Raw genomic sequence first — 25,273 nt, forward strand, 5'->3', positions numbered from 1 at the left:
TCTTGTCCTTGGTACTTTCCATTAATTTTCAAATAGTTGCCAGCGTTGGGCTACACTTCACACTCTGCCTTCCCAGCATCCCCTAAATGAAATAGATGAGAAATGGATAGAGTACTACATTCTTAATCATCCAGGAAAAAACAAACTTTTTTCCTGTCTTCTTGCCAGCAAATATTTCTTATACTTTGCAAAATAACTGGTCATTGATTTGCAAGGGTATGAACAATTGAATAATGAGGCCTTTTTGTTAACCCAGAAGGCAGCAATGACAGCCCCGATTTTAATCTTAGCATTCTGTTATCCTGAGGACCAAAAGTCAGTATTATGTTGGCTATGGACTCAACATTTTTTCCCACTTGCCCAGTAATTACCTGTTTATAGTTGACTAGGGAATCTCTTAGTGTTGGTTTGGTCATTTATTCATTAATCTTATCTGTTACAAAACAATTTTTAAGTGTCAAGAAGCCAAACATTGCCATCTTTTTTCCAACAGCCTGGAATTGTGTCACCATTTAAGCGAGTTTTTCTAAAAGGAGAAAAGGGTCGGGATAAGAAGGCCCATGAGAAGGTCACAGAAAGACGCCCTCTTCATACTGTGGTGCTATCTCTGCCTGATAGAGTTGAACCAGATATACTGTTAAATGACTATATTGAAAAGGAAGTGAAGGTAAGTAGTGATGGTGAAAACAGGAAATAATTGTATATGTATAAATATATATAATTTGTATAAGCAAATGGACTTTTTTTTTAAACCTCAGTTGACCCTGGAATTTCAAAATCATCTTTTAACAACAAAGTCACCCCCTTGCCTACACACACAAAAATGGCAAATTATGTGACAGTGATTACTCTTCTCCCCACCCCATTCAAAGGCCAGGTATGTTACGTTTCACCCTTCAGGGTTCTTTGGTCCCTTCAAGGGGATTTGGTGGTTTCTAATGTCTGCCATCGGATACTGTTCCTCAGTTTGGGGAGTGGTCTCCAGCATTCTAGTTCTGTTTAACTACTTAATAGTCAAATTACCTTTCACAAAAGAATATTTACTTCAAAAGTATAGCAACCATAAGGGGCACAGTCCTCCCTAAAACTCAGCTTCTTCTGCAGAGAGGAGGGTCATTAGTTTAACAGCTGAACTTAATTCTCTGGCATCATCTCACCAAGCTCTGAGTCCAAAGCCCTACTTGGCTGACAGCAGCATCCAGGCTGGGATCCTGCCTCTCGGGTCACTATGGCTGGAACTCCACTAACTGCCCCCAGAACTGAAAAGGACAATTGAAACAGACCAAAACCTGAAATCTCTTTCACAGGGCCTACAGAACAAGGCAAGGAGATTAGGTAGCCTTTTCCCCACACCCAGGTCAGAGCATAGTCAACTCATTAAAAGAAAAATGCTACCACTGAGAAATTTATACTTAAAAGGAAATTAGGCCCTTTTTTTTTTTTTTTGGATTTTTGTTTTTGGTGAGGCAATTGGGTAAGTGACTTGCCCAGGGTCACATAGCTAGTAAGTGTTAAGTGTCTGAGGCTGGATTTGAACTCAGGCCCTCCTGGCTCCAGGGCCAGTGCTCTATCCACTGCACCACATAGCTGCCCCAAGCCCTTCTTATTAACTATAGCTATTGGATTTAGAAAAGAAGCTTTATCTGTTCCCTTTGCCTTGTTCCACTTAATCTAGAGAGTTTTTCTCTTTGTAATCCAAGTTCATATTTGTAGAATTAATATCATTTAATCAGTCATTTATCCAAGAAATATTTATTAATCACCTACTAGCCACAGTCCTGTTTAGCTTGACCCTGTATAGCCTTCTGAATTGATAATTTCTATTGAATTTTATCACTAGTAGAGATAATGGCTATGGATCTAAATTCAGAATGCTCCTTGATAGATTTCCTATTCATGTTTTGCTTTTATTTCATCTTTAATTGCCTATTAGACATTTCAAACTGGATAACTATAACTGGATGTCTTAAACCCACCAAGACTAGAACTTAACTCATCATCTTTTCCTCCCTAAAGTCTCTCCTCTTCCAAATTTCCCTATTTCTGTCAAGATATCAGTCTTTCCATTCTCTTAGGATTGTAACCTTTACATTATCCTCAGCTCCTCATTCTCCCTCACCCCACATATCCAGTCAGTTGCCAGATCCTACCATTTTTACCTTCACAACATCCTAGTCCAACCCCTTTTTTCCATTCCTACAGCTACCACAACTCTTGGCTTTCCTGGTTTCCCAGTGTTTGGGGAAAAAACTGAAGGGTGGTGGGATTGGAGATCATGGTGAGGATGAAGAACAGGATTTGAAGTCATAAGGCAGAGAGAGAGATGGAAGGACATCCAATTATGATCAAATAAAGGAACTTCAGAGTTTGTGAACATGATGGAAATGGTATTATTATATCTACAAAAGAAAGAGTAACAGAAGTTACATCATAAATCTGAAGAGAACCTGGAAAAACTCTTGCTGGTTTATTCCATTGTTCTATTAAAAAGCTACCTGCTATAAGCATTATTTCCCCTAGGAAGACTTACCCTGTACCAGGGCACTTTTTGGGTTTCCTATTGCCTCCTGTGGCATACTCATTTCTGGATGTTTCATACCCAGATCCAGGCAGCTTTTCAGGAACCTCTTCGGTGGTTCTTTAACTTGGGGTTAATAATTAGCCTTTAGGGGCAGCTAGGTGGCACAGTGGATAAAGCACCAGCCCTGAATTCAGGAGGACCTGAGTTCAAATCTGACCTCAGACACTTGACACTTACTAGCTTTGTGACCCTGGGCAAGTCACTTAACCCTCATTGCCCCACCAAAAAAAAAAACCAACAAAAAACAAATAAACAAAAAAAAATTAGCCTTTAGAAGAAGCATCCTATGTTAACCTCCCAACTACTGTACTGTGTAACACAGACATGCTGTGATAACGTGGACCTTGCCATTCCAGGTAACAACAAAGTAGCCTAGTAGGTCTCATGTGGTAGATACTTAGGAAGTCATGCATATATGTGGCACCATTATCAAGATCATGCTTGATCTTTAATTCTCTAGGGATCCAGAGGAGATTAAAGAGGAAGAATAGGCAGCAGTGGCAGAGGTAAAGTTTCAGGGTGAATGAATGGTCCCAGCTCTGGAATTCATTGTTCTTCTCCCTCAGATTATAGATCGGTCCAAAGAAGTCTAGCTACTATCTGAGCAATGCATTCATCTATTCCCTATTGATTGTAGTCTTTATTCTGCTACTGAAGACCGGTTTTCAGTTCCAGGGGAGTCCAGCAGGTGAATGGGAACCAGAGTAAGACCTGATTTCAAATCTTCCCTCAGACTCTTACTAACTATATGACCCTAGGCAAGTCACTTAATGTCTCTCAACCTCAGTTTTCTCATCTGTAAGATTAATCAACAAGCACTTATTTTTAAGTATTTACTGTGTGCCAAGTGCTAGAGTTACAAAGAGAGATTAAAAAATACTCCCTGCCTGCCCTCAAGGAGTGTACATTTGAATGGAAGAGACAGCATACAAAGAAGTAGGTATGTGTATGATATATGCAGGGTAGATGGAAGTTAATGGGAGAAGGGAAGGCACTAGCTCCCGAGAGGGGCCAGAAAAGGACCACTGCAGACAGTGAAACTATGTATCTCCAGTGAATTTGAAATCTAAGCACTTGGGGCAAAGTAGAGGATGGCGGAGATGAGAAATGGGTTCACCTTCCAATTGAAGATTGTGGCCTTAGAAGGGAAAGGGCATTTATGAGCAGGGAACAAATAACTCCTTAGCATCAAAGAGCAGGGATTTAGTTTTGTGGAACATTGCTTAGGATATTAAAATGACGGCCTTCTAGCAAATAATAATAATAATGAAGACAACATATATTTGTATAGAATTATTACAAAGTCCCTTATTTCATGCAAGCCTCACAATGGACCTGAAAGATGGATAGTATCGGTATTATTATCCCCATTTTACAGAAATTATTGGAAACTGAAGCTCAAGAGAATTAAACGGGTAGCCCGAGATCATGTAACTAGTTAGTGACAGAGATCAGAGTTGAAGCCCACTCTGTGCTATACTTTTCCCCTAGTAAATGCTCTGAAGACTGGAAATAATATGTGTAGCAGTTAGGACTATAGAGTTGTAATCAGCTATAGAGAATTATATTTGAAAGTCTACCCATTTTCACCTCTTATTTTCAACAAGACAGTCTTTGAGATGTGTGTAATAATTTTTATAACATTACAAGACCTTCTTGGAGAGAACAGTGATTACCATAGAAATAACAATTGGTACATGCTGATGACAGTAGGTACAAAGAGATGAAAAAATGTCTTTTGTAAGACTGTGACAGGCATTAGGAGTACCATTATACCAAGTTATTCCTCCATACATAAAGTCTGGCACAGGTACTTCAGATGGACAGTGAGTCAAATTCAGAATAGAATAGGAGGAGAGAGCAGGTTTACTTGCTTTTGGAAAATTGTAATGTGCTTTTAACAGTCTCAAGCTACTCTGGCACAAAGATTCCGTTTTCATTTTGTTTTCTTTAAACATAAATGCCCTCCCATTTATGTTGTATGTTCATAAATCCTATAACATTACACATAGCTTCTGAAGAATCAGAAATGTAAGTAACCTGTAAAGTGATGGCAAATGTTAGGCATAAGTAGACTACAGCTTATTTCCAGTGAAGTGACATGAGGATTATTATTGAGGAAATATATGTTTGGGAAAAACATGTCAAGAGCTGGGGATAACATAAGTCTGATTGTTTTACTGCTATCCATAAAATATAAAAAGACCTAGAGGAAGATCTCCAGGCTGTTGAGATGGTCTTTGGAAGAATACAAACAAGCAAAGAGGCATGGATAAATTGTGATATGCTCCATTGGAGGGAATAGCAACTTGAAGTAAAGGATTTTCTGATGAGCATTGTATTTACCAAAGACTCTCATGGGTATGTTGTTGTTCATGGGATTCATGAGTTGAGTTGAGAGTGAAAAGGAAAATAATCAAATTGCTTTCTTATGGCAAGACTTTTAGTTTGCTTACATGTGATTCCCGACGATGTGTATATCTCCTAGTTTTGTAATATCTCGGCTAGGACTCTTCATCTCCCAACTTATTGATTGTTGACCAGTTTAAAAGCATTTGATTTATACAGGCAAAAACGCTACCTGAGAGGCTATCTTCCAACAAGGTATATCCCATATGTGAATCAATATTATACAGTATCTCTTGAAAGTTATAACAACAGGGGCAGCTAGGTGGTGAAGTGGATAAAGCACCAGCCCTGGATTCAGAAGGACCTGAGTTCAAATCCAGCTTCAGACATTTGACACTCACTAGCTGTGTGACCCTGGGCAAGTCACTTAACTTTCATTGCTCTGGGGGGAAAAAAAAGAAAGAAAGTATACCAACAACAAAAATCTTCTTTAGTCATCTGATCATTCTTCTCAGATTATGTTTTTTTCTTTTTGTGGGAGGTGGGGCAATGGGGGTTAAGTGACTTGCCCAGGGTCACACAACTAGTGAGTGTCAAGTGTCTCAGGCCAGATTTGAACTCAGGTACTCCTGAATCCAGGGCCGGCACTTTATCCATTGCGCCACCTAGCCGCCCCCTCATCTGAACATTCTTAACAAATGTATGCTTACCAAAGGTGGTTGTTACTTGCATGAAGAAGACTCACATCAATAGATTTGTATCAGTTGATCCATAGTATTATTCATTATTACCGTACTTTTCCAACTCTTAGAAGACGAACTTGACTACAACTAAGGGTTATGTTGTTGTCTCAATGCCCCCATCTTACCTCTCTTTATCAAAACTTCCCGGAATCCTAGAGGCAGCAATATTAGATCTGGGAGGGTAGTCCAACCTCTCCTCTTACAAATGAAGAAAACCAGAGCCAGAAGCACAGTAGTTTTGCCAGAACCCCACAGCAAGACTGGTGCTACATAGCACAGGCCTCCAGGCTGGGCACCTTGGGCTCCCATAGCTTCAGTCCACAGCATGCCTGTCTCCCCAGATCTTCCTTCTCTCCTGTATCAAAGCTAGAAATATGTGAGTGGTGATATGACACAGTAGATGAAGCTCAAGACCTGGGACCAGAATATCTGCCTTGTATTCTACCTCTCAGAGCCTCTGTTTTCCGGTCTGTGAAATGATGTTATTTACGTTGGCTTTACACTGTTACTGTGGGCATCGTGCTTGGCAAATCTGAAAACACTCTATTAAGGTGGGTTGCTATTAGAAGTGTCCCCCTCCAGTTGCCTCCTAAACCTTACCTATAAGTTATCCTGGATCTCTTATATTCTTAAACTTTCTGATGATTGACTTTTCCTTTGCTTGTGAATGTGATTGTCCCATTTATCCTAACCCCATTTCTCCCTCCTCCCTCCCCCTCTTCCACTCCCAGTAATAGTCTAATCTTTCTTTCACTGTATAAGGGGCTAAAATTCTAGCTATATTATCTAAAAATCTAATGAGTGGTTGCCAGTAAATTATAAGCTTTAGCAAGAGTTTAGATTTTTAAGCATTTATTAAGGAGAATAAGCATTTGGTGGAGAGAGAAAGGCCTAGATTCATCTATCTATCAAAGGGAGAGTGCATTTTTAGCTCCACTTTCCACCAGAGTCCTGACGAAAAAAAGCGGGAGAGCCAACCTTGCCCCTTCTTCCTCCCATAAGCAAATGTCATTTCCTGACGCCAAAGAAAAGCCACATGGCTTGCCCTCAGACGCCTTCTCCTCATGGCGGAGCTTTCCTACAGTAAGTCTCCAGCAGGTGGCATCATTCCAATGGTTACAACTGCCAGACTTCTTCAAAGTGTGGTCTGTATTCAATGTTTCTCTTTTCTCCCTATAAGCTTACTACCTAACTATTTGTGATCTGGCTTAAAGGTCACCAGGGATCCCAATCAACATTTCAGATGGCTGAAGTGGGACAAGGATTGGGAAGACTGGAAAGAAACAAAACTTCTTTGAAAAAAAAAAAAAAAGCCAGGGGCAGCTAGGTGGCACAATGGATAAAGCACCGGCCCTGGAGTCAGGAGTACCTGAGTTCAAATTCGGCCTCAGACACTTGACACTTACTAGCTATGTGACCCTGGGCAAGTCACTTAACCCCCACTGCCCCCCCCCCCAAAAAAAAACTTCAGGGACAACCTATTGTCTACTGAACCACATTTTTTTAGTATGTCATATCACTTATAGATAATCTGGTACAACCCCTTGATTTTATAGATCGTGGGCACATTTCAATTTGGCCCCAAGGTTCTTTCTTTTTTTTTTCACTTAATAGTATTTTTTTTTCCAATTACATGTGAAGATAGTTTTCAGCATTCAATTTTGTAAGATTTTGAATTCCAAATTTTTCTCCCTCCCCTTCCCACTCCCCAAGACCTCAAGCAATCTGATATCAGTTATATATGTACAATATATGAATGTATTTCCACATTAGTCATGTTATGAAAGAAGAATCACAACAAAAGGGAAAGAACATAAGAAACAAAAAACAAAAACAAAGTAGAAATATTATGCCTCAATCTGCATTCAGACTCCATAGTTCTTTTTGGGGATGTCGATAGCATTTTCCATCATGAGTCTTTTGGAATTGCCTTGGATCATTGAATTGCTGAGAAGAACTAAGTTTGTCATAGTTGATCATCGCACAATGTTACTGTTAGTGTGTATGATGTTCTCCTACTTCTGCTCACATCACTCAGCATCAGTTCATGTAAGTCTTTCCAGGTTTTTCTGAAATCTGCCTGCTCATTTTTTTATAGCACAATAGTATTCCATTACATTCATATCCCACAACTTGTTCAGCCATTCCCCAATTGATGGTCGTCCCCTCAATTTCCAATTCTTTGCCACCACAAAAAGAGCTGCTATACATATTTTTGTACTGTTCTTTCTTTTTAAAAAAAAATTAAATATAACTTTTTTCAGTCAGTGAGAATCTACCTTTTCTTCTTCCCATTTCTCTCCCCCTGCACGGGAAAAAAAAGAAAGGCAAAATCCCTCTTACATATGTAGATTGGCACATAGCTATAAATATGTTTGTATGCATACATATATACACATATAGCTATAAATATGTTTTATGTGTCTATATATGTATGTGTGTATATCTATATATGTATGTAGATAGATAGATAGATAGATAGATAGATAGATAGATAGATAGATAGATAGATAGATAGATAGATACACATACACACATATATTTAAGCAAAATTAATTCCTGAACTGACCATGTCCAAAAAAAATATCCCGATCTGTGCTCTAAGTGCATCGCTTCTCTCATCAGAAGATGGGGAACATGTTTGGCCACAACTTTCCAGTTTACACCCCATTACTATCCATCATTCAGTCCAACCAAACTGAACTGTTCATTCATTATTTCTCAAATTCATCCTACACTTGCCTTCCTCAAGGCCCATGCTCATGTTATTTCAGCTATCTACAATAAACATCTCTTAACCCTTATATCTGAATTTCTACCAATCTTTTAAAGCTTAGCTAAGATTTTAGTTCTTTCATATCTTTTCTGATCCCCCAGACAGAAGTAATTTTCTTTTAATTCTCTTATGGTGCCCATCTCTGAAATTCAACTGGTCATTCAAGGCTTAGCTAAAATTTTACCTCCTTCCTAAAACTTTTCCTGATACATTCAGTTAAAAGAAGTAATTTCTTCTCTCTCTCTTTATGGCACCTTTAGATCAGTCTGCTTTGTGTTATAGTTGCACTAATATCACCTTCCCAATAAAATCCTTTTTAGTTATATGAAAAGATATCTATATCTTTTGGTTTTTTAATCACCTTAGCATATAAAGATAGTTCTCTTTTCTCCCCCCAACTTAATGAGCCATCCCCTGTACAGAAAAACAATTCAGTTAAACTAACCAAATCAGACAGAAAATGCAATGTCCTACCAGGCTTTAATTAAAGCTCCTTAGGAACAAAGACTGTCTTTTATCTTTGTGTCCCCTTTATCTAGAAAGGATTTTCAGAGGGCATTGTTGAGGCACATGATATAACACATAACCTTGAGGAACTTCGAAGAAGGGCAAGAGTAAATGATATCATCAAGGAAGATAAGATGGGTTGGCACTGTGGCAAGATGAGGAATATCAAGTGGACAGCCACATTGCTCCTCAGGTAGCCTTTCAATAAAGGGAGAAAGCAAGAAAGGCCTCTAGTGTGTTAGCCTTAGCACAATGCCTGGCACATAGTAGGTACTTGATAAATGTTCATTGCTGACCAACTGACAAGTGGAAGACAAGGCAAGAGTTGCATAAGATGGGCAAACATGAATGGATTGCAATCTGCATTGCTGTAGAATTTCAATTGATGAAATCTCAGATCTATTAGAGTGTATTATAAATGCCTACCAAGCCCTTTTGATTTTAACTCATACCAATTTGGTGTTTTCTATAAACTTATCAACATTTTATTTCATTGATTTATTCAATTAAAATTTGAGTGCCTTCGTTATAAAAAGGACTGTCCTTTGTATTATGGAGAATGTAAAAATGAAAAAGACATGGTATGCCTGCCCTTTCAAAGCTTAAAGATAGTACAGGAAGGGGCAGCTAGGTGGCACAGTGGATAAAGCACCAGCCCTGGATTCAGGAGGACCTGAGTTCAAATCTGGCTCAGACACTTGACACTTACTAGCTATGTGACCCTGGGCAAATCACTTAACCCTCATTGCCCTGAAAAAAATATAATAAAATAAAAATGTTTTTAAAAGATAGTAGAGGGGGCAGCTAGATGGTGCAGTCGGGAGTACCTGAGTTCAAATCCGGCCTCAGACACTTAACACTTACTAGCTGTGTGACCCTGGGCAAGTCACTTAACCCCAACTGCCTCACTAAAAAAAAAAAAGAGATAGTAGAGGAGATGGGGTAAATTAGACTATAGCCAGGAAAAACAGTAAAGAGGTTCTTTTAACTGCGTTCAGAACAAAACATGCAAAGAAATTCTTGAAGTAGATGGTGGATTCTTTTTATTTTATGTTACTCTGAACTTGATAAACATCAACAAGCATTGGAGAAGCTGTGGAAAAATTGGAATACTAATGCATTGTTGATGGAGCTGTGAACTGATCCAACCATTCTGGAGAGCAATTTGGAACTATGCCCAAAGGGCTATTGGGACTGTACATACCCTTTGACCCAGTAGTACCACTGCTAGGTCTGTATCCCAAAGAGACCATAGAAAAGGGAAAAAGGACCCACATGTACAAAAATATTTATGGCAGCTCTCTTTGGGATGAATTGGAAATCGAGGTAATGCCCATCAATTGGGAAATGGCTGAACAAGTTGTGGTATATGAATGTAATGGAATACTATTGTTCTATAAGAAATGATGAGTAGGCAGATTTCAGAAAAACCTGAAACGACTTAAGTGGACTGATGCTGAGTGAGAGGAGCAGAACCAGAACATTGTACACAGTAACAGCAACATTGTGTGATGAACAATGGTGATAGACTTGGCTCTTCTCAGCAGTGCAACGATCCAAAACAGTTTCAAAGGACTCATGATAGAAGATGTTCTCAGTATCCAGAAAAAAGAACTGTGAATTATGAATTCAGCTTGAACCATACTGTTTTTACTTTTGGACTGTTTTTTTTCCTTCTTTCACATTCTGTGCTTATTTTCCTTGGGGGGTGGAGATACATCATTATCTCCCCCCAACAATTCCTCTCACACAGAGAAATAGTTTAAACTATTCCTTGTAAGCATAATTTAGCAAGACTAATCCATGAAAGGAGCATATTTTAAATACAGGTCTCATCCTATACTCCTGGTCTGTCATCTCTGCCAAGACAGTGAGAAGCATACTTCCATAAATTGTTCAGCCAAAGCCAACTGATAGGCACCCTCCCCCGTTTCCAATTACTTGGTACAATAAAAAGTGCTGCTATGAATATTTTTGTACATATAGGTCCCTCCTTTCTTTGATCTCTTTAGATTCTTTCCCTACTGACTTTTTGCTTTCCAGAATTTTTCCCTGGTTAACTCTTTCCCTTCTCACTTTAACCACGTTGATTTTGTTTGTTCAAAAGCTTTTCCATTTTATAAAATCACAGAATTTGAGTTAAAGGGACCTAGGCAACCATCTACTCCTACCCATATACAAAAGGAATCCCTGCTATAACACACCGAACAAGTGATCAACCATGCAGCTATTGCTTGAAGACCTCCAAGGAAGGGGAAGGGAACAAGGATTGATTAAGCACCTGCTATATGGCAGGTACTGAGCTAATCAGCACTTTACCAATATCATCTCATTTGAGCTTCACAACAACCCTATGAAGTAGGTGCTGTTATGATCCTCCTTTTACAGAAGAGAAAACTGAAGCAGGCAAAGGTGAAGTGGCTAGTACATGTCTGGGGGTCATAGTTGAACCCAATGACTCTCTCTAGCACCACTTGCACACGGCACCTCTGGAAGCTCTCCACTCACTCCTTTGGTGGTGCTAAATTTGCCTTTTTGCATCTTCCACCCATTGCTCTTATTGGTCCCTCTGAGGCCAAACAAAATAAGTCTTCATTCTCTCCCACAGAGTCTTGCATATTCACACACTTGTACTTTTCTCTAGACTAAATGCAGGCAGTTCCTTCACCTGGTCTTCATGTGTGTACGTCATGAGCTCTAAGCTTTTCACCGTCTTGGACATTCTTCATTTTATCAATGTCTTTTTAAAATTGTGGTACCCAAAATGAAATACAGTCTTTGAGATGAAGTCTGATGAGGGCAGAGTACTGTGTGGGACCATCACCTCCCTATTCTAGGATGCTGTGAATGAATCAAAGAGAATAGGCATAGTGGTGGTTAAACTGACTGAAGTTACAGAAGGCATTTCAAGCCCCCCACAATCTAACCTTCCCAACCTTTTGTCACATTAGTCCCCTTCACATGTTTAGAACCTTATTCCCTCTTCATTCCTGCCTATCAGAACTTTGATTTCCTTCAAGGCTTATCTCTGGTCCCTGTTTCTCTGGGAAGTCTTCCCTACCTCACTGTTACTACTTTGCCTCAAATTATCTTCTGTATCCTTGGGGGGGGGGGGGCTTGGCAATGAGAGTTAAATGACTTGCCCATCTTCTATATCCTTAAAAGCATATGTGGGGGGGGCAGCTAGGTGGCACAGTGGATAAAGCACCGGCCCTGCAGTCAGGAGGATCTGAGTTCAAATCCGGCCTCAGACACTTGACACTTACTAGCTGTGTGACCCTGGGCAAGTCACTTAACCCCCATTGCCCCACAAAAAGAAAATTAATTAATTAATTGATTGATTGATTGATTAAGAGCATATGTGGGGTGAGAAGATTTAGAGCTGAAAAGGACCTGAGCCATCACCTAGTCCACCCTCCTCATATTAGAGACAATGGAAAGTGGTGCCCTGAAGAGAGGAAGCCACCTCCCCAAGATCACAAAGATGTCTCATATTCCCCAGGAGATTGATACTCTTGGGCTATTGCTTCTGTGCTGTGGCATGCCCAGAACCCACACAGAGCTTTGCCCATAGTAAGCACTTAATACATGTTTGTCGAAGTGAATAAAACGATTCTGAGACAATAAGGTCACTGCTGTAGTCTTTGGGGCAAAATAGCTGTGAGAACCTTGAAGAGCAAACCGCTAGAACTTGACACTTGTCGTAACTGCCAGCATGTTTGAGGGCAGGAGGTGTGAGCCTCTACTTCGGCTTGGGTTTGTTTGGTTTTTTTAACTTTGGTTTTTGAATGGACTTTTCTTCACTATGTAGATCTTAAGACAATGTCACTATCTTCAGTGTCATCAAGAAAAAAATAAAGCAAATTGAGAGTGTCAACTTTCAAAATATACCCCTTCGCTCCTACCCTGGTCAGCAAACAAAATGTGAATAAAGTGCTTTTCAAACTTTAAAGGGCTATGTAAATGTAGGCAGCTTCCTGGCCAAGGTCATTCTGGACCAATATCTATATAAATAGTGTCATATTGTACAGATTTAGAATTGAAACATTGCATCACACTTGAATGTTAGGTATAGAGCACATATAATAAAAATTGTTAATGGAAGATTGATGGGTGCTGGCCACAGGGAATCTTCTTTTGTACAAGAAAGCATGGTAGTCTAGAATCTGGTAGTAATTACTAAGTTCTGTTTTTGAACTTGAAATCCATTAAGTCTAATAAAAAAACAGTGAATTCCTTGATACATGCCAAATAAGTGCTTAATAGCCATTACATTAAAATTGCTGTCTGCCATTGGTAGTTTACCAGGCTTATGTTGGATAGACCTTCATTATTATACTTTAATTATCAGGAGGGAAGGGAACAAGCATGTATTAATTACCTACTATGCCAAGCACTTTACAGATATCTCATTTGAGCCTCACAAAAATCCTGGAAAATAGATGATATTTATTAAGCCTATTTTACAGATGAAGAAACTGGGGTAGGTAGAATTTAAGTGACTTGCTCACAGTCACATAGCTGGTGTCTAGGGTCAGATTTCAATTCAGGTTTTTCATATTCCACGTTTAGTTCTCTGTCCACTGTACCACCTATCTGGTTCTCTTATAATGACTTAGGGGCTTGATTAGAGGAAGGCTATCTTTGTTTATCTTTTTAAAGAAACCCACAATAAAACAAATTGTGTTAAACTTATGGAGTTTTGAGAGATATGTTGTCCTAGCATTTGATGTCATTGCATATTGAGATGTAGTTTGGAATGTGAGGTCACTGTTCATCCAGAATTTTGGTAGGTGCATTAAGGTGTCACCATTCCCAGGAGTGGGAGTGAATGCTTTGGTTTTTGTTGTTGTTGTTGTTTTAGTGAGGCAATTGGGGTTAAGTGACTTGCCTAGGGTCACACAGCTAGTAAGTGTTAAGTGTCTGAGGCCGGATTTGAACTCAGGTCCTCCTGACTCCAGGGTCGGTGCTCTATGCACTGCGCCACCTAGCTGCCCCATGAATGCTTTGTTAATTCATCGAAGGAAAGAAAATTCTCCTTCCCCCTTTTGTCCATTACCAAATTCTGCTATTGTGTGGTTTTGCTACTAAATTGTACTTTTTTGCCATTAAGAAGCTCTGTTTTTAGTTACTTGTAGGAGACTCTTTATATGTGTTCTTAATATAGTATGGAGTAAAAGAAGTTACTTTTTCTGTTTCAGTATTTAGGCCAATTAACATCAATCCCAGGATACCTGAATCCCTCCAGTCGGACTGAAATTCTGCATTTCATAGATAATGCGAAGGTAAGCACCATCTTACTCTAATCCTAAAGTCCTTTGATTCTCCCCGAATGAGGAGGATGGATAACCTGATTTAGAATCATTGAGAATAAGCCATCATTAATTGCTAAAATGGAAACTTTGATCTTCAGAAGAGATTTTAAAAGATTTAGGTATATTTTGTACAATGGATATATTTAGTTAACTATGGTCAGGTTGAAGATATGCAATGAAGCCAAAGCTCATAATTTATGTCACCAAATAGAATAACCCTCCAAGAGCTAAACAAACTTTCTCCTTCTTTCCTTCCCCCCCCCCACCTTTTTTTAATTGCTGTACTTCACTACCTCTTCCTTCCTACCTTAGGCAGAAGAGGGCTTGGGGTGAGAATGGTCCCTTGATGGCCACTAGCCACAATAGGAATGGTCATCACTCAGCTTTTTATTTCATCTTAGAGCAGAAGTTCAAAGTGTATGTAGCTAGTGACTTATGCCTACTATAACTAGGTCCTTTTCCTTAAGGGCATTTTAGACCTAAGGAAATGGGTTAGCCATCTGCGACATTCTTGGTGTCCTTCCCCTCACCCCCAGCATAATGCATTGAGAAGAACTCCTCAGTAGCTTTTATGTCATCCTCATTATACCAGATATGTTATGCCTGATCTGACTATAAGAAAAGAAACCCACAAACACACTAGAACTTTTTTTACCCAAATGAGTATTATCCTCCAAAATATGCCTCTTGGGAGGCAACACCCATACCATAGATGCTGCCATTACTCATTGCTCTCAGTGCTAGTTTAGTAAGCTCACAAGAAAATTAGTCCCTTTTCTTTGTAGTCATATGATGGTTTAACAGTCCAACCATTCTAGTGTCTGCCATGTGTGAGACACTGCTAGAAACTGATGGTACAAAGAGAGATACATTGCAAAGCCTATTGTCAAAGGCCTCGATCTAATGGAAGGATGACAAAGATGTATAAATAACTATTATAAAGAATGGACTGTTACAAGTTCAGGGAAGAGATCCAGGTAAAAAAGCCATAAGCAGTTTGAGAACAATAACTGTCTATCACTGTTATCCTCTTATTCACTAGACTTGGTCCCAAATTACTTTTCTGTTTCAAAAACTCAAATCTACCTTTAACAGATGATATTCCATCCTTTAATATTATTAAAAGCAAATAGCCACAAACTCTGAAGGTAATAAGTTCAAAAAGAAGTGAAAAAAAATTTTGACAAAGGGCAGTATTGTTAGATTTAAGGTATTGCTTCCCTAGGGGGAATAATTTGAAAAGAATGAAACTCATTTGAATGTAAAAGTTCTCACATGTTTGCTTAAAAAGATGGAGTCACGTGAATTTATAGTGTCGCCTCTTCCTTGGAGAAGAGGTTCAGACTTTTTGGCCTATACCTGAGCCAGAAGCACCTCCGTATTCTGATAGCCCGTCGTTTTCTTTCAGAGGGCTCATCAGCTCCCTGGGCACTTGACCCAGGAACATGACGCTGTGATCAGTCTCTCTGCCTACAACATAAAGCTGGTGTGGAGAGATGGAGAAGACATCATACTCAGGGTTCCCATCCATGACATTGCAGCAGTTTCCTACATCCGGGATGACTCGTCGCACCTAGTGGTGCTGAAAACAGGTACTTTCAGAACCAGGTGGAAATGGTTTATTCTCTCATGTGCATAGGAAACCTTAACACTTAACAAAAGTTAAAACTATATCCACAAGGGGCAGCTAGGTGGCGCAGTGGATAGAGCACCGGCCCTGGAGTCAGGAGTACCTGAATTCAGATCCGGCCTCAGACACTTAACACTTACTAGCTGTGTGACCCTGGGCAAGTCACTTAACCCCAACTGCCTCACTAAAAAACAACAACAACAACAAAAACCTATACCCACAGCTTTCATGCCCCTGTTCTGAGGGTTTATTAGACTGCTACAAGATAGTATCCTTGTTCATCTGTATAGGACACTGACTAATCTTATCCTGTCCTTAGAGCATAGCAAATGTCCTCACTTAGGCACTACACCTATGCTATCTGCCTTCTGCAGACTCCAGCCATGGTTTGGAGTACAGTTAGAATTAAAGATGAAAGAAGCTTTATTAAATAATAGTTAATCGAAGTTTATGTGAAATTTTGTACATCCAAAGTTCTAAATTGATGTTGCTGGAAGTAACTAGACCCTGCTTCTAGAGACCTCTTGAAATTGCCCCTGAAGCCTATTTCCTTCCAGAGGGTTAATAGCAGAGTGGCTTTAGAAGGTGAGTTTGAACTTGTTAGGCCATAACAATGCCAGTGTGCACTGCAGAAGGAAGATCATCTTATAGATTTAGGGTAACATACAGTTCTGTCACTGAGTTATTTTCTTTAAGACTTGAGATTTACTGTGCATTTGGGACACATAGGCCTTTGTTACAATGAGTCACCTTATGACATACTATTTGAGCTATAAGATCACTAGCTTATATGGTCATAGGAGGATAATTGAGCCTGAAGTAGTGATCTAGCTATGGTGAAGGCTGTTGTAGTCTTAAACCACAAGGATAAAGTTGAGATGGTTTATGGAGTAAGCCATTAGAAATTATAGTCCTGTGATTTGGCCTTTCTGTTCCAGGTATCAGATGCACTTTTTGTGCTTGGCCTTTGTGTATCAGGTCTTCTACAATGGAGGATGGCCCACTTTCTCCTTCATTAACTTGCCCCAAAAGCTCCCCCCTCATTCTATCCTATTCTGCAAGACTAGAACACAGGGAATGCTTTTTTCATTGAACAGTAAGGGAATTTCCTTATTATCCCTCTTTCAATAGAGGCACTCACATTTTTAAACACCATATATTCTTGGAGATCACATCTTAAAACAGATTGCCAGATGATAAAATCCTGGCCATACATGTTATCAGTGGAAATTGCCTAAAAAACAAAGGTGGCAAGAAACAAAGCAAAAGTGAGGTATAGGTCCTCATTAGATAATATCAGATGAACAAGTAGCAACAAAAGGTGGAGGTTTTGATCAGTTTGAAGCTCCTTCATTAGTTTTGTCTAATCTGCACCTTACTATTTATTATACTCTACAATTACATGTAAATGACAAAGCAGCATCATTGTTTACTATGGCCTCAAGAATAGAGGCTTTCTAAGAAAAAATCCCCAGGACCATATGGATTCACATGTGAATTCTAACAAACATTTAAAGAACAATTAATTCCAATACTGTATAAATCATTTGAGAAAATAAGTGAAGGAGTCCCTACCAAATTCCATTTATAAGACAGATATGGTGCTGATAACCAAACCAGGAAGAGACAAAATAGAGAAAGAAAATTACAGACCAATGTTCCTAATGAATATTGATGCAAAAAATTTTAAATAAAATACTAGCAAAAAGATTACAGCAATACATCACAAGGATCACACACAATTACCAGGTGAGATTTTTACTAGGAATGCAGGGCTGGTTCAGTATTAGGAAAACTATAGGCATAATTGGCCATATCAATAACAAAACCAAAAGAAATCATATGATTATCTCAATAGATGCTGAAAAGGCCTTTGACAAAATATAGTGCCCATTGCTATTAAAAACACTATAGGAATAAATGGAGCTTACCTTAAAATAAGTGATATTTATCTAAAACCATCAATGAGCATTATCTCTAATGGGGATAAGCAAAAGCTTTCCTAATACAATCAGGGGTGAAGCAAGGATGCCCATTATCACCTCTATTATTTAATATTATACTAGAAATGTCAGCTATAGCAATAAGAGAAGAAAAAGGCATTAAAGGAATTAGAATAGGTAATGAGGAAACAAAACTATCACCCTCTGCAGATGATTTGATGTTATACTTAGAAAATTCTAGAAAATCAACGAAAAAACTACTTGAAATTATTAACAACTTTAGCAAAGTTGCAGGATAAAAAAATAAACCCACATAAATCATCAGCATTTCTATATATTACCAACAAAGTACAGCAACAACAGATAGAAAGAGAAATTCCATTTGAGATAACTGGACAGGGGGCAGCTAGGTGGTGCAGTGGATAAAGCACTGGCCTTGGATTCAGAGGACCTGAGTTCAAATCCAGCCTCAGACACTTGATACTTGCTAGCTGTGTGATCCTGGGCAAGTAACTTAACCCCCATTGCCCTGCAAATAAATAAATAAATAAAAGAGAATAACTGGACAGTTTAAATACTTGGGAATCTACCTGTCGAGACAAACCCAGGAATTATACGACCAGAACTACAAAACACTTTTCAGGCAAATAAAGTCTGATCCAAACAATTGGAAAAATATTAATTGCTCATGGGTAAGGCTGAGCCAATATAATAAAAGTCACTAAGTTAATTTATTTAATGTTATAACAATTAAACTGTCAAAAAATATTTTATAGATCTAGAAAAAATAATAACAAAATTCATCTAGAAAAACAAAAGCTCAAGGCTATCAAGGGAATCAATGAAAAAAATATGAAAGAAGAAGGTCTAGCAGTACCAGATCTCAGACTGTATTTATAAAGTAGTCATTATCAAAACGATCTGTTACTGACTAAGAAATAGAGAGATGGATCAGTGGAATAGAATAGGTAGAAATGACACTATAATAAATGACTATAGTAATCTAGTATATGATAAACCCAAAGATCCAAACTTTTGGGACAAAAACTCATTATTTGACAAAAACTGCTGGGACAGCTAGAAAGCAATATGGCAGAAATTAGGTATGGAACTGTATACTAAAATAAGGTCAAAATGGGTACATGATTTACAAATAAAGGGAAATACCATAAGCAAATTAAAAGCATGGAATTGTTTATTTGTTAGGTTTATGGTCAGAGGAAGAATTTAGAATCAAAGAAGATATAGAGAGTAAAACAAAATTAAAATAGATAATTGATTGTATAAAATTAAAAAGGTTTTGTACAAACAAAACTAATGTAACCAAGATTATAAGGGAAGCAGAAACTGGGAAAGAATTTTTGCAATAAGTAACTCTGATAAAGGCCTCATTTCTCAAATGTAGAGAACTGAGTCATTTATAAAAATACAACTCATTCCCCAACTGATAAATGCTCAAAAGATATGAACAGCAGTTTTCAGAAAAAGAAATCAAAGCTATCTATATATAATCATATAAAAAATGCTCTAGATCACTATTGATCAGAGAAATGCAAATTAAAACAACTTTGAGGTATCACCTCACACATATTAGAGTGACAAATATAACAAAAAAGGAAAATATTGGAAGTTAGAAGGGGAAGTGGGACACTAATCCACTGTTGGTGGAGTTGTGAAAAGATCCAATCATTCTGGAGAGCAATTTGGAACTATTGCCAAAGGGCTATAGAACTGTGCATACCCTTTGATCCAGCAATACCTCTACTAGGTTTATATCCCAAAGACATTCCAAAAAAAAGAAAAAGACCTATTTGTCCAAAAATATAGCAGCTCTTTTTGTGGTGGCTAAGAATTGGAAACTAAAGGAATGCCCATCAATTGGGGAATGGCTAAGCAAGCTATGGTATATGATGGTGATGGAATATTATTGTTCTATAAGAAATGACAAGCAGGATGATTTCAGAAAGGCCTGGAAAGACTCGTATGAACTGATGTATAGTGAAGTGAACAGAACCAAGGTAACATTTGCACAGAGACAGCAATATTGTTTGATGAATAACTGTGGATGACATAACTATTCTTAGCAATACAATGATCCAAGACAAATCCCAGAGGACTAATGACAAAGCATATACTATCCACCTCCAAAGAAAGAACTGATATTGATTGAACACAGACTGAAGCAGGCTATTTTTCACTTTTATTTTTTCTTCTATTCAAGTTTTCTTTTACAAAATGACTAATATGGTAATGTTTTACATAATTGGAAAAAAAAGTCACTAACCATTTTAAAATGCATAAAATATATGCCTCACATAACATTCAAAGAGGAGTATTGGGGGGCAACTAGGTGGCGCAATGGATAAAGCACTGACTCTAGATTCAGGAGGACCTGAGTTCAAATCCAGCCTCAGACACTTGACACTTACTAGCTGTGTGACCCTGGGCAAGTCATTTAACCCCCATTGCCCCGCAAAAAAAAAGAAAGAAAGAAAGAAAGAGGAATATTGAACAAAACAATTGCTTTTTTTTTTTTTAATCAAGGAAACTCAAATGATCTTGTGTGTATGAGAGGCAGCTTTTTGGCCAAGAAACTTTAAAGTTGTGTTTTACTTTAGCCAAGCAAATGCTTTTTTTGGTAATCAATAAATGACAAAAAACAGAAAAAAAAAATAGGCGCTTTCTCCCTTCTTGTTGTAAGTTATTGCTAGAAGCACATTCTTGAATTCTACAAAAGCTATTTTATTAAGGCATGAGGATTTATGAGGCCAGCAGAACTACAACAGAGTCTCTACATTGGAACCTGCAGAACCTGATCCATCAATCAGCAAGAATATTAAATGCCTGCTCTGTGCTAGGTGAATTCTAGGTGCTCTAGGTACACAGAACAGCCTCTGCCCTCCAAAGACTTGCCCTCTCATGGAGATAGCATTCATATATGTAGATATATACAAAGGAGATTCAAGGTAACCTTGAGGAGGGTGAGGCACAAGCCCTAAGAAAACCAGGAAAAGTTTCATGTAGAAGGTGGACCTCAAGGTGAGTCTTTTTTTCTTTAGTATTTTATTTTATTTTTTCCCCCAGTTACATGTAAAAACAATTTTTAACATTCTTTTTTATTCTCTCCTCCCACTCCAACCTTCTCATTGAGAAGGTAAGCAATTTGATCTAAGTTATACATGTGTAGTAATATAAAACATTTTCATATTAGTCATGTTGTAAAAGAAAACATAGATTCCCTCCCCCCCAAAAAAAAATCCTCAAGAAAAATAAAGTTAAAAAAAAAAAGTATGCTTCAATCTGTATTCAGATACCATCAGTTCTTTCTCTGGGGGATGGACAGCATTTTTCATGATAAGTCCCTCATTGTTGTCTTGAATCATTGTATTGCTGAGCTGATCACTTTACAATATTGTTCTTACTTTGTTCATAGTACATTTCATTTTGCATCAGCATATGTAAGTCTTTCCAGGTTTTTCTGAGAGCATCCTGGTGATCATTTTTTATAGCATAACAGTATTCCATCACAATCACATACCACAATTTGTTCAACCATTCCCCAATTGATAGGCATCCCCTCAATTTCCTAATCTTTGCCACCAAAAGAGAGCTGCTATAAATATTTTTTTAACCTTTTCCTTTTTTAAAAAAAAAATCTTTTTGGATACAGACCTAGTGTTTGGTATTGCTAGGTCAAAGAGTATGCATAGTTTTATAGCCCTTGGAGCATAGTTCCAAATTGCTCTACAGAATGGTTGTAAATGGATTCAATGTTCACAACTCCACCAACAGTACATTAATTAGTGTCTTATTTTTTTCCCACATTCTCTCCAACATTTCTCATTTTCCCTTTCTGTCCTTTTAGCCAATATAAAAGGTATGAAGTAGTACCTCAAAATTATTTTAGTTTGCATTTCTCCAATCAGTAATGATTTAGAGCATTTTTTCATATGGCTATTTATAGCTTTGATTAATTCATCTGAAAACTGTTCATATTTTTTTATTATTTATCATTTGGGTAATGGCTCTTTATTTATATAAATTTGACTCAGTTCTCTACATGTTTGAGAAATGAGGCTTTTTTTTTTTTTCAGAGAAACTTACTTCAAAAATTTTTTCGGAGCAGCTAGTTGGCGCAGTGGATAGAGCACCAGCCCTGGAGTCAAGAGTATCTGAGTTCGGGGCAGCTAGGTGGCGCAGTGGATAAAGCACCGGCCCTGGATTCAGGAGTACCTGAGTTCGAACCAGGCCTCAGACACTTGACACTTACTAGCTGTGTGACCTTGGGCAAGTCACTTAACCCCAATTGCCTCACTAAAAACAAAAAAAACAATTTTTTTTTCACAGTATGATTGCTAACTGTATTTCTCTCCATCCTATTTCCCGCTGTTTATTCTATTCTCTCTCTCCTTTCACTCTGACCCTTCTCAAAAGTGTTTTGTTTCTATCACCTCCCCCAATCTTTCCTCCCTTCTATCACGACCCCTATCCCCTTCCCATACTTATTTCCAACAGAGCAAGGTAGATTTCTATATCCAATTGAGGGTGTATGTTATTCCCTATTTGAGCCAATTCTGATGAGAGTAAGGTTCATTCACTCCCTTCCTATACCTCCCTATCTTCCCCTCCACTGTAAAAGCTTTTTCTTGCCTCTTTTATGTGATATAACTTGCCCTGTTCTAGCTTTCCCTTTCCTTTTCTCTCAGTGCATTCCTTTCTCACCCCTTAATTTTATTTAAAAATATCATCCCTTTACATTCAACTGCTCTCTGTCTATATATACTCCTTCTAACTGCCCTAATAATGAGAAAGTTCTTTTCCCATGTAGAAATGTAAACAGTTTAACCTTATTAAGTCCTTTATGATTTCTCTTTTTCTGTTTACCTTTTTATGCTCGAGTCTTGTATTTGAAAGTCAGATTTTCTTTTCAGCCCTGGTCTTTTCATCAAGAATGCCTAAAAGTCCTCTATTTCATTGAATGTCCATTTTTCCCACTGAAGGATTATACTCAGTTTTGCTCACTAGGTTATATTCTTTGTTATAATCCTAGCTCCTTTACCCTCCAGAATATCATATTCCAAGTCCTCTGATCCTTTTTTTTAAATTTATTTTTAAATAATAAACATTTTTATTTATAGTTTGGGGTTCCAATTTTTATCTCTTTCCCTCCCTCCCCTTCCCACTCTCTGAGGTGACAAACAATCTTATATAGACTATACATGTATGGTTATGTAAAACATTACCATATTTGTCATTTTGTACAAGAAAACTTGATTAAAAGAAAAAAAAATGAAAGAAAGTGAAAAGTAGCATGCTTTAGTCCTCTGATCCTTTAATGTAGAAGATGCTAAATATTTTGCTATCCTGACTGGAGCTCCAAGAGACTTGAATTATTTCTTTCTGATTGCTTGTAATGTTTTCTCCTTGACATGGGAGCTCTGGAATTTAGCTATAATATTCTTGAGAGCTTTCATTTTGAGATTTCTTTCAGGAGGAAAGTGGCAGCTTCTTTCAATTTTTTGTTTTACCCTCTGATTGTAGAATGTCAGAGCAGTTTTCCTGATGACTTCTTGAAAGAGCGTGTCTAGGTTCTTTTTTTGATTATGGCTTTCATACGGCAGTCCATTAATTTTCAGATTATCTCTGCTGGGTGTATTTCCCAGATCAGTTGTTTTTCCAATGAGACATTTCACCTTTTCTTCTATTTTTTCATTCTTTTGGTTTTGTTTTATTGTTTCTTGACTTCTCATAAAGTCATTAGCTTCCATTAGCTCAGTTCTAATTTTTAAAGAATTATTTTCTTTGGTGAGCTTTTGTACCTCCTTTCCCACTTGGCCAATTCTACTTTTTCTTTTTTTTTTCTTTCTTTTTTTTTATTTTGCTGGGCAATGAGGGTTAAGTGACTTGCCCAGGGTCATACAGCTAGTGAGTGTCAAGTGTCTGAGGCTGGATTTGAACTCAGGTACTCCTGAATCCAGGGCCATTGCTTTATCCACTGTGCCACCTAGCTGCCCCCAATTCTACTTTTTAAGGAGTTAATATTTGTTCCTCTTTTTACTTTGGCCAATTCTGCTTTTTGATGCATTCTTGTCCTCATTGGCTTTTTGTACCACTTTTACCATTTTAGCCTACTCTGGTTTTTAGTGTTATTTTCTTGAGGTTTTTTTGTGTCTCCTTTACCAAGCTGTTGACTCTTTTCATGATTTTCTTGCATCACACTCATTTTTCTTCCTAATTTGTCTTCTGCCTCTCTTACTTGGTTTTCATAGTTCTTTTTGAGCCTTTCCATGGCCTGAAACCAATTCATATTCTTCTTGGAGGCTTTGGATGTAGGAGCTATGACTTTGCTATCTTCTTCTGAATGTGTGTTGATCTTCCTTGTCACCATAGTAACTTTCTGTGGTCAGAATTTTTTTTCTGTTGTTTGCTCATTTTCCCCAGCCTATTTCTTGACTGTTAATTCTTTGTTAAAGTAGGGCTCTGCTTCCAGGGTGGAGGATGCACTGTTCCAAGCTTCAGGGTTTTTGTGCAGCTGTTTTCAGAGATAGTTCTAGGGACCTGTAAGTTTTCAGTTCTTCCAAGGTGGTATGATCTAAGGAAAGGTGTGTTTACTACTCTCCTGGCCTATACTCTGCTGCAAAACTGTGATGATGGTGCCTAGTCCACTGTGGCTGCAAGCTCTGGTGTGCTAGTGCTTTATGAGCAAAGCAACAGAGTCCTGCCCCCAGTACCAACAAAGAGACCCCTGTGTTCTCCTTCTGATCAGTTGTTTAACTCCCTTATTGCTCTTGAGCTGAGTCTTAAAAGAAGTCAGGTATTTGGGGGGGGGCGGGGCAATGGGGTTAAGTGACTTGCCCAGGGTCACACAGCTAGTAAGTGTCAAGTGTCTGAGGCCCGATTTGAACTCAGGTACTCCTGAATCCGGGGCCGGTGCTTTATCCACTATGCCACCTAGCTGCCCCCAGAAGCCAGGTATTCTAAGAGGTAATGAGGAGGGAGTGTATCTCAGGCATGGAGAACACTGATTGCAAATATAGTGACTAGGACAGTAGTAACCTCAACCTCAGGAAGTTCTGGAGGGAGGAGGGTCTGGAAAAAAGTCATGAGTTCTGTTTGGACTATTTTAGAGGATGACAGGACATCCAGTTCAAAATGTCCAGTAGGTAGTTGAACATGTGGAATTCAGCAAACAGGCCAGATATATCTGAGTCTGGGAGTCCTGCTAGGGTTGTCCACTGGGCTTCTGGTTTAACTGGCGTGGAGTACTCCTGATTGAGGAAGGTGCCTCTTCCCCATGCTGGTCTGCAACTTCTCTGTAACTTGTCATCTTAGAGAGTTGCCAAGGGCATTGAGGAAGGTTAAATGACTTGCCCAGAATGTGTCAGAGGTAGGACTTTAATCCAGATTTTCCTGGCTCTGAAACCAGCTC

General features: G+C 38.4%; 1 protein-coding gene across 4 annotated transcripts in view; it reads left to right on the top strand.

The window, feature by feature from the left end:
• Positions 1-25,273, top strand: part of CCM2 (CCM2 scaffold protein) — a 134,768-nt gene that overhangs the window by 82,640 nt on the left and 26,855 nt on the right. For all 4 annotated transcript variants that reach the window (XM_043986678.1, XM_043986662.1, XM_043986685.1 and 1 more), the window contains exons 2-4: positions 494-667; positions 14,158-14,241; positions 15,680-15,863. In XM_043986678.1, coding sequence (XP_043842613.1) covers positions 494-667; positions 14,158-14,241; positions 15,680-15,863 — 442 coding nt within the window. The remainder of the gene's footprint in view (positions 1-493; positions 668-14,157; positions 14,242-15,679; positions 15,864-25,273) is intronic.

Source organism: Dromiciops gliroides, chromosome 1 (genome assembly GCF_019393635.1).
Source record: "Dromiciops gliroides isolate mDroGli1 chromosome 1, mDroGli1.pri, whole genome shotgun sequence".
NCBI classification, from domain to species: Eukaryota; Metazoa; Chordata; class Mammalia; order Microbiotheria; family Microbiotheriidae; genus Dromiciops; species Dromiciops gliroides.